At 35.9% G+C, this 13537-nt stretch overlaps 1 protein-coding gene across 2 annotated transcripts in view; it reads left to right on the forward strand.

Moving 5' to 3' along the window:
- ZC2HC1A (zinc finger C2HC-type containing 1A) overlaps nt 1-13537 on the forward strand; it is a 52709-nt gene that overhangs the window by 34310 nt on the left and 4862 nt on the right. Inside the window, exons 8-9 of one of the 2 annotated variants that reach the window (XM_008000943.3) lie at nt 8734-8850; nt 11970-12077. In XM_008000943.3, the coding sequence (XP_007999134.1) occupies nt 8734-8850; nt 11970-12077 (225 nt within the window). The remainder of the gene's footprint in view (nt 1-8733; nt 8851-11969; nt 12078-13537) is intronic. The other variant, XM_008000944.3, reaches the window with a different exon arrangement.

The following is a 13537-nucleotide window of genomic DNA, read 5'->3' on the forward strand; positions in this document are numbered from 1 at the left end:
CCGTTTGATCCAGTGCTGAGTTCACATCCTAAATATATATTTGTTAATTTTCTGTCTTGATAATCTGTCTAATACTGTCAGTGAGGTGTTAAAGTCTCTCACTATCATTGTGTAAGAGTCTTAAGTCTCATTGAAGGTCTCTAAGAACTTGGTTTATGAATCTGAGTACTCCTGTGTTGGGTGCATTTGTATTTAGGATAGTTAACTTTGGTTGTCAAATTGAACCATTTACCATTATGTAATACCCTTCTTTTTGTTGGTGTAAAGTCTGTTTTGTCAGAAATTAGGATTACAACCCCTACTTTTTTCTGTTTTCCATTTGCTTGGTAAATTTTTCTCCATCCCTTTATTTTGATCCCATGTGTGTCACTGCATGTGAGATGGGTCTCTTGAAGACAGCATACCAATGGGTCGTGGTTCTTTATCAGACTTGCCACTCTGTGTCTTTTAATTGTGTCATTTAGCCCATTTACATTTAAGATTAGTATTGATGTGTGTGGGATTTGATCCTGTCATAATGATGCTAGCTGGTTATTTTGCAGACTTCTTTATGTAATTAAGTTTTATAGTATTACTGGTCTGTGTACTTCGTTGTGTTTTTGTAGTGGCTTGTAATTGTCTTTTATTTCCATGTTTAGTGCTTCCTTAAGGAGCTCCTGTAAGGCAGGTCTGATGGTAACAAATTCCCACAGCATTTGCTGGTCTGAAAAAGATCTTATTTCTCCTTCACTTATGAAGCTTAGTGTGGCCTGATATGAAATTTTGAGTTGGAATTTCTTTTCTTTAAGAATGTTAGCCGGGTGTGGTGGCTCATCCCTGTAATCCCAGCACTTTGGGAGACCGAGGTGAGCGGATCACCTGAGGTCAAGAGTTCGAGACCAGCCAGACCGATGTGGTGAAACCCTGTCTTTATTTAAAAAAAAAAAACAAAACTTAGCCAGGTGTGGTTTTGCATGCCTGTAGTCCCAGCTACTTGGGAGGCTGAGGCAAGAGAATTGCTCAAACCCAGGGGACAGAGGTTGTAGTGAGCTGAGATTGTGCTATTGCACTCCAGCCTGGGCGACAGAGTGAGACTCCATCTCAACAAAAAAAAAAAAAAAGGAATGTTAAATATTCGTTCCCAATATCTTCTGGCTTGTAGGGTTTCCACTGAGAGGTCTGCTGTTAGTCTGATGGGCTTTCCTGTGAAGGTGACCTGGCCTTTCTCTCTAGCTGCCTTTAACACTTCTTTCATTTCAGTCTTGGAGAATCTGATGAATGTGTCTTGTGGATGATCATCTCATGAGTATCTTACTGGGGTTCTCTACATTTCCTGAATTTGAATGTTGGCCTGTCTAGCTAGGTTAGGAAAGTTCTCATGGATGACATCCTGAAATATGTTTTTCAAATTGGTACCATTCTCCTCATCTCTTTTGGATATACCAGTCAGTCATAGATTTGGTCTCTTTATATAATGTCATACTTCTTGGAGCTTTTGTTCATTCCTTTTCATTCTTTTTTTCTCTATTCTTGTCAGCGTGTCTTATTTCAGAAAGCCAGTCTTCAAGCTCTGAGATTCCTTCTTTGCTTGGTCTCTTCTGCTATTAATACTTGTGATTCCATTATGAAATTCTTGTAGTGTGTTTTTCATCTCTATCAGGTTTGTTATGTTCTTCTCTATATTGGCTGTTTCATCTGTCTACCCCTGCAATGTTTTATCATGACTTTTAGCGTCCTTTCATTGGATTACAATGTATTGCTTTAGCTCAATGAACTTCGTTCCTGTCCATATCCTGAATTCTGCTTGTTTCATTTCAGCTGTCTCAGCCTCAGCCTGATTCTGAACCCCTGTTGGAGAGGTGATGTGGTCACTTGGAGGAAAAGAGGGCACTCTGGCTCTTTGAGTTTTCAGCATTCTTGTGCTGATTCTTTCTCATCTTTGTGAGCTTACCTAACTTGAGTCTTTGAGGTCGCTTACCTTCGGATGGGTTTGTTTTTTTGAACAAGTCTGGCCACTTTTCCACAGGGCTGCTTGTATATACTAGGTGTCCACTCCAGTCACTAGTCACCCTGGATTTTTCAGTAGCTAGAGGTATCACCAGTGAAGGCTGTAAATCAGCCAAGGTAGTGGCCTGCCCCTCCTCCTGGCAGCTTCGTTTTAGGGAGGCCTCAAACCTCTGTCAGCCATAGAACACCTGTGGGTGTAGTTGGAGACTCCAGTTGGGAGGCTCCACCTGGTGATGAGGAATGGGATTGGGAGCCTGCTTAAAAAAGCAGTCTGACCACATTTTCATGGGACCACTGTGGTGTGCTGGGGTACCACTTCCACCCATGGGTCAGCATGGGCTCTCCAAACTCCAAAGACTGGAACTGCTGAGTTGCCCAAACAGCAAAGATGGTGGCCTGCACACCCTATGGGAGTTCTATCCCAGGGACTCTGCAAATCTCTGTAGGCCAGAGAACACCAGCAGGGCTGCCGGAGGTCCCAGTTGGGAGGTTCTTTCCAGTGAGGAGGGGCAGTATTGGGGACCTACTTAAAGAAGCAGTGTGGCCACAATTTGCTAGAGCAGCTGTGCTGTGCAGGGGTACCACTTTCGTCCTGGTTGGCTTTGGCTCTCCAAAGCCTGCTGGTTGGAATGGCTAAGTCACCCAAACAGCAGTGATGGCAGCCTACCCCTCCCTCTGGGAGCTCTGTCCCAGGGAATTTTCAAATCTCTGTGGGCCAGAAAATACCAGCAGGGATGGCTGGAGGTCCCGGTTGTGAGGTCCTGCCCAGTGAGGAGGAACGGATTGGGAACTGGCTTAACCAGCAGTCTGACCACATTTTGGTAAAGCAGTTGTACTGTGCTGGGGGATCCTCTGTGCCCCTAGTTGGTTTGTACTCTACAAAGCCTGCAGAACAGCTGAGTTACCCAAACAGCAAAGATAGCAGCCCGTCCCGTCCCCTGGGAGTTCCATTCCAGGTAGACTCAAAACTGCTACTAGTGGCTGGCTGGAATTCCAAGCCAGTGGGTCTTACCCTGTGAGGTGTTATGAAAATGAGACCTGCAGACCATCCCTACTTGGTCCCCTTGATTCAGCCTTTTTCTTAAGGATATATACGGAGGTCTAACATCCTGCTTTGCTGGAGTTGCAGTTACTTTTGCTGGGAAGTTTGGAGTTCCTGGGTCTTCGCATGTGCCTGAGCAGCTGCTTTGCCAAGATTCCCCATATCTGTATGTCAGATTGAAGGCCCTAATGGAGTGGCTTCACGGAAGTGTGGTTTCCCAGGATCACATGTTCACTCACCGCTTCCTGGGCCAGGGAGGTTCCCCTTGCTCTGTGTCACTCCAAGGTGGGCTGTCATCCTGCCTCTCTTTTCTTTGTTCTCCATGGGTCAAGTTGTTTCCTTGATTAGTTCCAATGCAAGTACATGGATGTTACAGATGAAGGTACTGCATTTACTCACCCCTTTTCATGTTATTTTCAAGTATAAGTTATGTGTGGCTAACATTCATTTTGTTTTTCATGTGGGAAATATATACAAAGATATCTGTCAAATGACAGTAACTACCTTTTGCTTCTCAACTCAGACTACATAGAAAATGGAAGACCTAAAGGAATATAATGTAATTATCATTATAGAAAAGGAAAAATAAGTAAATCAACAATGTCTTATGAGTTAAGTGATTTTTCTTACTGTTGTGCTTCCAAAAAGAAGAGACAGGCTATCCATAAGAAAGAGACAAGTTATCAGTAGATCAGGTAGTTGAAAAGTAAAACTTTTTTATCTTTTAATGGTAAGAAACTGATCTGATTTATTTTCTTCTCCAATGAGTTGACTCATTGGATGGTTAAGTGAAGTATAGACATAGCAGTATGTGCTTTAATTTTACAAAGTCATTTTACCATATCACAGAGAATTGGCCTCCACGTTAGGTAATAATGTTTGTTTATAGTGTTGTTTATAGTTTCACTTACAGTTGATCATAGATTAAAAGCTGATATTTTTCAGTATTTCTATAGTACTGGCAATTTTGTCAATTGGCAATATTAAATTGTACTGACACAGTATTCCTAGATAGGGCGTGTAAAGCTGGCTGGTATAATGAAGAGAGGCGCTGACCTTGGAGTTAGAAGACTAGGTTTCTACATCATACTCTGCCACTAAATAGCTTTGGGCATGTATCTCTTTGTCATGCTGTGACATGTTGTCTGACTGTGACAACATCTGTGACTCTGCTTAGACCTTGACAATTGATCCAAGAAAATCTGACCAACATACCTGGTTACTAATGGAAAATACGCTTTTGCCAGCAAGCAGAGATTTTGAGTACAATAATTTTGTCAGTTATGCATTGCTAATAATGCCATGAAGAGTACATATTTTTTGGCTGTCCCACATCATATTTAACTGTCAATCATCTGTTCAAATTCTGATTGTCCATTCTGTATAAGATTCTTACAGATTAAAGGAAGATTTACAACTACTGGAAAGAGAGTGGTGGAGCTGATTTCTACCAATATATTACTATATTAACTGGAACATTATAATGTTGCTATATTAAATTAGAACCATTCATAGCTGTCTATTTAGTGACAGAGTTCCTTTTTTTTTTTTTTTTTTTTTTTTTTTTTAAGAATTAGCGAAGTAATGATTTGTTTCTCTTGCTAGATTGTAAGCTCCATGATGGCAAAGACTATGTCTGCCTTGCTTCCATTTGTAACTAAAATCTAGCAGAATGCCTAGGCTAACAAAAAAATTTTGGTTAATAAGTGAAAAAAGATAAATTAATTCCCTCATCTGTTAATCTATAGGCATGTCATAGAATTATCATCTGGTACAAGTGAAAGAATTACTTGAAGTTTGTATGACAACTGTTATTTTGATTTATGCAGATGATTCAGATTGGATAAAGATTGAATTAAGATACTTGGTCAGGTGTAATGCTCAATAAATTGAGCATTCACTGAGATTAGTAAATGCTGTTATTTCAGTGGATTGCAATTGTTTAAAGTCTGTTGTATGTAATCTTTATTGTGGTCCACTTTAATCAGGCATACCAGTGATCTGTAATAGAATCATGCCACAAGGAAATTTGTTTTTGCACTCGGAAAAATTCTCATATGTTTGGTTGTTTGCTTCTAGACAGTTTGTGGATTAGACCAGGTGCAGTGGCTCACACCTGTAATCCCAACACTCTGGGAGAGTGAGGTGGGAGAGTTGCTTGAGCTCAGGAGTTTGAGACTTGCCTGGGCAACATAGCAAGACCTCATATCCATTAAAAAAACAAAAACAAAAAACCTTTTTTTAATATAAAAAAAGCAATCAAATCAATTTCTAGGTCAATTTTAGCAGATTAGTTTAAAAAACAACAAAACACACCCAAGTGGAAAGTTTTTCCCTTCTTCTAAAAGATGATTATCTTTTTTTTTTTTTTTGAGATGGAGTTTTGCTGCTGTTGCCCAGGATGTAGTGCAATGAGTGATCTTGACTCACTGTAACCCCCGCCTCCTGGGTTCAAGTGAGTCTCCTGCCTCAGCCTCCCCATTAGCTGGGACAAGTGTGTGCCACCATGTCTGGCTAATTTTGTATTTTTAATACAGATGGGTTTTCACCATGTTAGACTGGTCTCAAACTCCCGACCTCAAGTGATCCACCCAACTCAGTTTTCCAAAGTGCTGGGATTACAGGTGTGAGCCACTGCACCCGGCCAAAAGATGTTTATCTTTAATTCCAGGAAATTTTAGAAGTATAATGAATCACAGATCTTTTAAATAAATATTTCCCCATTTGAATTGTTTCCTAGAGTTTACACAGTTGTACCTTATTACCAGTTTAAATGGATAGCTCAGCTAATAATTTTCAGTAGCGAAACTATCAAATATCAAAGATTAGTTACTATGAAAAACACGTTTACTTTGGAGATCAACTGTAGTACACATAAAATTAGAGCAACCAAAGGCATGTATGGAGCATTTTTTAATTTAAAAAATTGTATTTTGTTTCTCATACCTTATTAAAAACATTAAGAAGTAAATGTCTTTAGTTTTTGAGTACATTTTTATATGAATAGGAAACATGCTGTTTTCATAATCCAGTCTTTTGATGTGTGTGAATTCAATTTGTGTGGAATGTTATGTAAATTTTTTTGAGCTTGTTTTTTATTGTTGATCTAGAAATGCTTGTGATAACCTAGAATTCCAGAGCTTGGCTTCTTATGTGGATAACAATGATTGAAGATTTTGGATAGGGAGCTAACTTTGCCATGGAATTGAGGTACTAATTATTTGTGTAGGATTGATGAATTTAGGATCAAAAGTAGAGGTATGACACATTTCAAAACTGCCTTAGAGCAGGGAAGTGTTCAATCTTTTGGCTTCCCTGAGCCACACTGAAAGAAGAATTGTCTTGGACCACATATAAAATACACGAGCACTAATGGTAGCTGATGAACTAAAAAAACAAACAAAAAAAACAAAAATCTCATCATGTTTTAAGAAAGTTTATGAATTTGTATAGGCCCCCATTCAAAGCCATCTTGGGTGGCATGTGGCCTGCAAGCTGCAGGTTGGACAAGATTGCCTTATAGCATCATAACTACAGTAGTGTACAAAGATACAAAATACCATCTGGTAAATTCTTTTCCCAATATTATTTCAGAAATCATCTTTTTGTTATATCTCAATCTACAGTACTTACTACACTCCTACAAGGTACCTAGTAAGCCACACTAACATTACTTATTTCCTAAGTGAATTCACTCTCCTGGTATCAACAGTAAACGACTTTTCCTATGTTAAAGTTTATTTCAAATCAGGGATAGGTTGATGTCGTCACCATACTCATTCAGCTGTGAGTATTTTGAAGGCCTGCAAAAGTATTATATGTATAAAATCTTGATTGTTATTGAGATTTATAGATTTTGTTTTTGATAGCCTAATGGCAACTTAGAATACGTTATTAAGTCATTTTAGCCTAAAAATAGCATTCATTAACTTTCAGCCTAAGTAACATTTGAGTTGTGAATGTACATGTGTGTGTATATATATGCACACATATAAATCGAATGTTACAGGTATGGTTCAAATCATTATTGGAACCCGTCCTTCAATTAGGTTTTCAAAATCTGAAAATATTGGCAATCTTTTTATATATGTAATATTTCCATTAGATAATTACCTTTCAATTAGATAATTACCTTTAGATTTTTATTTTATTTTACACACCTTTCTTGAACTGAACTTTATTGTATCACATGTAGAATTTGACCATTTCTTATCATATAAGAGGAATATGTTTTTAAAATATAATAAAAAATTTTCTAAATTTTACTTTCAGTAATTTTTTTTCTGAGAAAGAAAAATTTTACTCATTATTTCCAGAATCACAGATGCCTTTTCTTAGATAACCACTGTTTGGAACAAAAATGTTTTGATAATTAAGGATTTAGGATAAAATCTGAATGTTTAATTAAAATTCCAATAGATGGCTTTCTTAATACTTTAACAAATTAAAAACAAATTTTAATTTAAAATATTTTAGAAATTTTACTTAATACATCTATTTAATGAAGGCTGCTTTTAAGAACTTTAAATTCTCACATAAACACCACCACCTGCAAAGTATTAATATAAACTTTTTCAACAAAATGCCTGCTATGTATAAGCTACTGAAAGAAGACAAAAATTAATAAAATGTATCCCTCCTCTTAGATATCTGTAATCTAGGAAAATGAACACATTCTTTTCAGACACTAAACTCCGTAAGAAAAAGCATCAGATCTATCTTATTTACCACCACATCCTCAGAATGTAGCACAGTGCCTGACACATAATAGATGCTCAGGGTTTATAGTCAGTGAATAAGTGAAGAAATGAGTGAGCAAATATCTCTTAAAAAGAATGGACTTTTAAAGTTAACAAGCAGTGATGTGTTATTCAGTAGGCAAATACGTTTCTTTCCTAATTTCGTAATTCAATTTTCCCTGCTTCCTACTATGACTAGATGTTGGTTGGTGATAGTTTATATGATTCAGTTATTTGGTTGGTTGATTTAAAACAGTGAAATATCCTACAAACCTGCAGTTTGTCCTGCCATCCTCTAGATGGAGATCCTTTATAATTTTGGTCAAAATGTGTGTGTGTGTATATATATATTTAGATGGAATGGCCCCTTACCATTATTACATGTGATTTTTAGAATTGTCATCCAAGGTTTTCTTTCCATGCCAAGTCCTGTTTTACTTTGGATACATTTCAGAAATAAAGTCACTTTTTTTGTTAGAAGTTAGTGGAGTTAGAAAGTCAGATGGGGTAAATGTTATTTATTCAATTCCTTATTTTTGGAATTTTAAAAAGCACAGAAATAAATAATATGAAGAATAGAGAAAGTTTCTATGAATTCAGGGAGGAAGAAAAATTATTTGTGAATAACAGCATTCAGTTCACTTATAGCTTCATGATTTTTTTTTGAAATAGTTGTCCTTCCTAAGTTTCTTCATTGATTCCATTGCCCTGCTGTGTATAATTTAACATTTGTTTGGATGTGTAGGGTAGCCTGTGTAGTCAGAATTTTCAGACCTAATAATGGACATTGTATGAACTCTCTCTGAGGATTCTTCTGGACATTAGTTCTTACCTTGACAGTCAGATAAAATTAAGGACTTGGGGAGTAGATTTCTGTTAAACCAGAATAATGTCTTAAAAAAGAAAACTTTATATAAAGAAACAGTAGCAATCGCCTTATGGGTACACCTTTATATATTTTAATAGTAATATGGACAAGTTAGGCCCTCCACTTCGAACGGGAAGACTTGTGCAAAGGTTGTATGACAGTGATACAAAATCAGACAGTGCCATCAAAAGACATGAGTTATTACCTATTTACAAGTAAGTATTTGTAACTCAGTTTGGTTAATATTTTTCAGATATTTCCTTAAAAGCTTTATGTAATGGAATAATGTAAGTTTTACTGTCCTATACTTAAAAAAATCTGTTTAATAATTTCTAAGCCAAAATGTGTTGAATAATCTAGGATGTAAAACATTTTGATTTTTAGTAAGCATTTCTGTTGTACTAAATAAAACTGTTTTTAGATTATACATTTATTCCATTAAATATTAATTTTTGGAGATTTTAAATTGCAGTCTCATTTAATTATTTTTTATGAAGTCTTTTTAGTAGTAATTAGGATTTTTTTTATAATAGTAGTTTTAAAAAGTAGAGTTTGGGAAAAATAATGTCTCATGCAGTTTATAATATTGTTAGATTATCTTTTAGATAAGCATATTGTGAACTATTATAAAAAGCCCGGAAAAAGAAAAGATTTTAGGAAACTTTCAATCCAAGGGTCCTTAGTCTTTTTGTTAGATGGTTGTAAATTCCACCTACAACCGGGAGAGTATGACACTGCCAGAGAGTCAAACTTGGGAAAGAGTATGACACAGCCAGTTTTGACTTGGCTGGCTGAAAAGAGTGTGTGGCAATGGCAGTTACTTTGAAACTCTAGAGCATGAGCTTTCAAGGTTTACTAATTTGGGTCTCAATTGTAGCCCGCATTTTAAATATGATTTTAGGACCTAAAAATTAATTTACCTATTAATGGTGGAAAATATTAAACAGAGTAACTTAGTTAACTTTTCAGCCAACACCTACTACAGCAGTCTGCTCAGTATATATGTGTGAAAAGTAATAACAAATTTAACTAGGTAAATAAAAATAAGAGAATTCTTTAAGATACTAGCAGCAGCCATTTGCTATTTTTAAGTAGTTAGTGATAAATCTTAGCAGGTAGAGTTTGTGCCGTGAGCCGTTTTTCATTTTGCTGATTCTACTGTCAGAACCCTCTGATGCAGATCTCACAGTAACAGTGACTAGCAGTAAAATGGATTAAGTACAATTCCAAAATTAAACCTTCTTAATTATTAATATGAGTTGTAACAGGTAGATTCTAGATACAGAGTTAAGAGTAATGCTTTGCAGATTCTGAACAGAAAGAAAAATTTGTGGACTGTGTAAGAATGGGGCAAGATGTTTCAAGTGATCAAGGCCGTTCTATATGTTACTAAAAATAAATGACAGGTATTTAATATTGGTAGCTATTAATGATGATAATCTCTTATATTTTCCTCTAAATATAAATATTTTGAACAACCTCAAGTTACCGATATGGTGACATGTGTATATATTCATGGGTGTGTTTGTATTGTTCGTATATTTCATTCACTTAAGATGATTCTATAGCCGCCCTCCCCCACAAAAAGAGTGTTCTTCCTATTTAAATGCCATTCTTTGACAATGATTCCCTAGAGATTGAATTTCTAGAAAGAGACTCTAGTAGTTCTACAACATCCCAAAAGAGGCTATACACAAGAGTAGAGTAAACCTCATGAATGAACTTGGAGTGTACATTTGAAGAGGTGCAGGGCATTCCATTCATGTACCAAAGTGATTCTTTGCTTGTTGAAGTTTAGAAGTAATTTAAAGAAGTAACCATGCAAAGCAACCACTTTGAATGACAGCATTGTATATTGAATGTAAGTTCTGTGATACAGCCCACTGAAGTTCAAGTACTGCTGTAGCCACATAGTAGCCTCACAATTTATATAATCTCTTTGAACATGCTTCCACTTTAAAATGGGAATAATATCTTCTGAGATTTGGGGGACATTAAGTAAGGCATGTGTAGTACCTGGCTTCATATTTGTCTCGTAGTGGCTGTTTGAAAAATAGTGGATGTTATTACCTGCATGTACTTTGGAAGCAGCTATTTACAATTTTAGGGTACTCTCTCCTACTTTGCCATGCAAGTAGAGTAAGAAGAATTTCCACTAAAGTTTAAGAACCTCTAATCTGGAGGTATTTCTTTAAAGTATTCTACTGTTCATATAACACAACACTGCTCACTTGTGAAATTTAAAGTTTTGGTTAAAGCTCTATAGAGAGGGAGGGAACTATGCTTTAATGAACATCTAAATCCTAGCTTTGGAACATACTAGCAGTGTCACCTTGGGTAAGTTACTTAGGGGTTCTTTGCCTCGTTTGTCTTATCTGTAAATGGAGTTATTAATGCTATCTATTTCATAGGATTATTAGGATAAATAAATTTCTATGGACAAAATAGAATTGTACTTGACGTGGAGTAGGCACTATTATTATAAATGTTAACTTGCAGTGGCAATAACAGTAGTAATAGTATTAGCATCAACTATCTAAATGTTTATATGAATTGTACTTTTTATCTCATAACCTTTCTATAAGTGATCATTTTATAAACAGTGAGACTCAGACTTCCTGTCATGACACTGTAAGTAGCATTGGCATTTGAATCTAAATTCATTTGAATTCCCAAGCCTCTACTTTTAGTGTTATATCATCATCATTTAGCTTTCTAAACCTTCTTTGATTCTTAAAGTTTCAAAATGGAGACTCATGGATGATCCAACCAGAAGTCCCTCTGATTTCGGATAGCCCAGGCTGTGCAGTTGGTAAATTAAATCTTTAAAGGGAATATTATATTAACTCATTTATTTTAGTTGCTGCTTTTTAGAACTTTCATAAATTGAGTATTATTCTTTAATGTGACTAGCAAAAAATTCTTTTTTTAACTACATCGTGTATGCTTAGAATAATAATGAAACTTGTGTGTTTATTTAACAGTTATCCATAACCATTTATCAGAACATATGTTTTGAGGGAAATATAAATTTAAACTGTTTTTAAAAATGTGTCTTTCAGAATAATTACCTTATAAATTTCATGTAAAGCGTATATACATATTTTAGTTGATTTTATTTACTATCAGAATAGTGTTAGTAAGTGCAAAATTCTTTGGTTTATCTTTAATATTAACTGCAATTTGCTTTCAGATTTAAAATAATTATTGGGACTTTAATCTTTTGAACTTCTCTGAAGCTTCTAAGTATTCTTTCTAATCATGTGAGTAGGTAATTTGAGAAATGCATGCTCACTGTTCAATACTTTTCCATTATTTTTTCTCTTTTTCATAGAGCTAATGTCAAACCTCGAAATTCCACACCACCTAGTTTGGCAAGAAATCCTGCCCCAGGTGTGCTTACAAACAAAAGAAAAACGTATAATGAGAGCTACATAGCCAGGTATGTTTAGCTCTGCTATTCTAATAACTAAAATAAAAATGAGTATATGATAGTTTTTCAAGGACAATATACAAAAGTAAGTAACAAGCTATTTGTAGAAAACCTGATTTTTTTTTCTTTTAATATGGCTTTTAAGATGTACACCTCTGATGGATTTGGGCAAAGTAAGCTGAAAACCTTCCGTAAAGGATTAACCATTCTACATGCCACTAAGAACATATGTGATTTATGGGAGGAGGTCAGAATATACACATTAATAGTTTGGAAGAAGTTCCAAACTTCATGGATGACTTTGAGGGGCTTAAGACTTCAGTGGAGGAGGTAACTGCAGATGTGCTGGCAAAATAGCAAAAGAACTAGAATCAGAAGGGAAGCCTGCAGATATCATTGAACTGCTGCAATCTCATGATAAAACTGCAATGGATGAGGAGTTGTGATGGTTCACACCTGTAATCCCAGCACTTTGAGAGGCTGAGGCAGGTGGATCATCTGAGGTGAGACTAGCCTGGCCAACATGGTGAAACCCTGTTTCTACTAAAAGTACAAAAATTAGTCGGGCGTGGTACACGCCTGTAATCCCAGCTACTTGGGAGGCCAAAGCAGGAGAATTGCTTGAACCTGGGAGGCGGAGGTTGGAATGAGCTGAGATGGGGCCACTGCACTACAGCCTCGGTGACAGAGCGTGATTCCATCTCAAAAAAAAAAAAAAAAAAAACGGTTTCTTGATATGGAATCTACTCCTGGCGAAGATGCTGTGAACATTGTTGAAATAACAAAGGATTTAGAATATTTCATAAACTTAGTTGATAAGGCAACAGCAAGGTTTGAGACAGTTGACTCCAATTTCAAAAGAAATTCTCCTGTGGGTAAAATGTTATCAAATAGCAGCATCACATGCTACAGAGAAATGATTCATGAAAGGAAGTCAATCGATGTGACACACTTCACTGTTTTATTTTAAGAAATTACCACAGTCACCCCAACCTTCAGCAGGCACCATCCTTGATCAGTCAGCAGGAATCAACATTGAGGCAAGACCCTCTACTTGCAAAAAGTTTACAACTCCCTGAAAACTCAGATGATTGTTAGAATCTTTTAGTATGTAAAGTATTTTTAAATTGTGTACATGTATACGTTGTTGTTTTAGACATAATACTGTTGCACACTTTAAATACTACAGTATAATACAAAATTGAATATGTACTGAGAAATCAAACAAATTCATGTAATTTGCTTTATTGCAATATTTGCATTTTAGCAATGGTCTGGAACCAAACCTGCAGTATCTCCAAGGTATGCCTCTACATACCTTCTTTATAACATAAAAACTTTAATATCATGCAGCTGTCTTGTACAGCTATCTGTTCTCCTCAAAATTAATACATAAATTTAGTGAAATTTTCAAATGAAATTCATGCATCTTGACAAGTTGTTTTCAAAATGTATACGAAGCACAAAAG

The sequence above is a fragment of the Chlorocebus sabaeus genome, chromosome 8, assembly GCF_047675955.1.
Source record: "Chlorocebus sabaeus isolate Y175 chromosome 8, mChlSab1.0.hap1, whole genome shotgun sequence".
Lineage (NCBI taxonomy): Eukaryota > Metazoa > Chordata > Mammalia > Primates > Cercopithecidae > Chlorocebus > Chlorocebus sabaeus.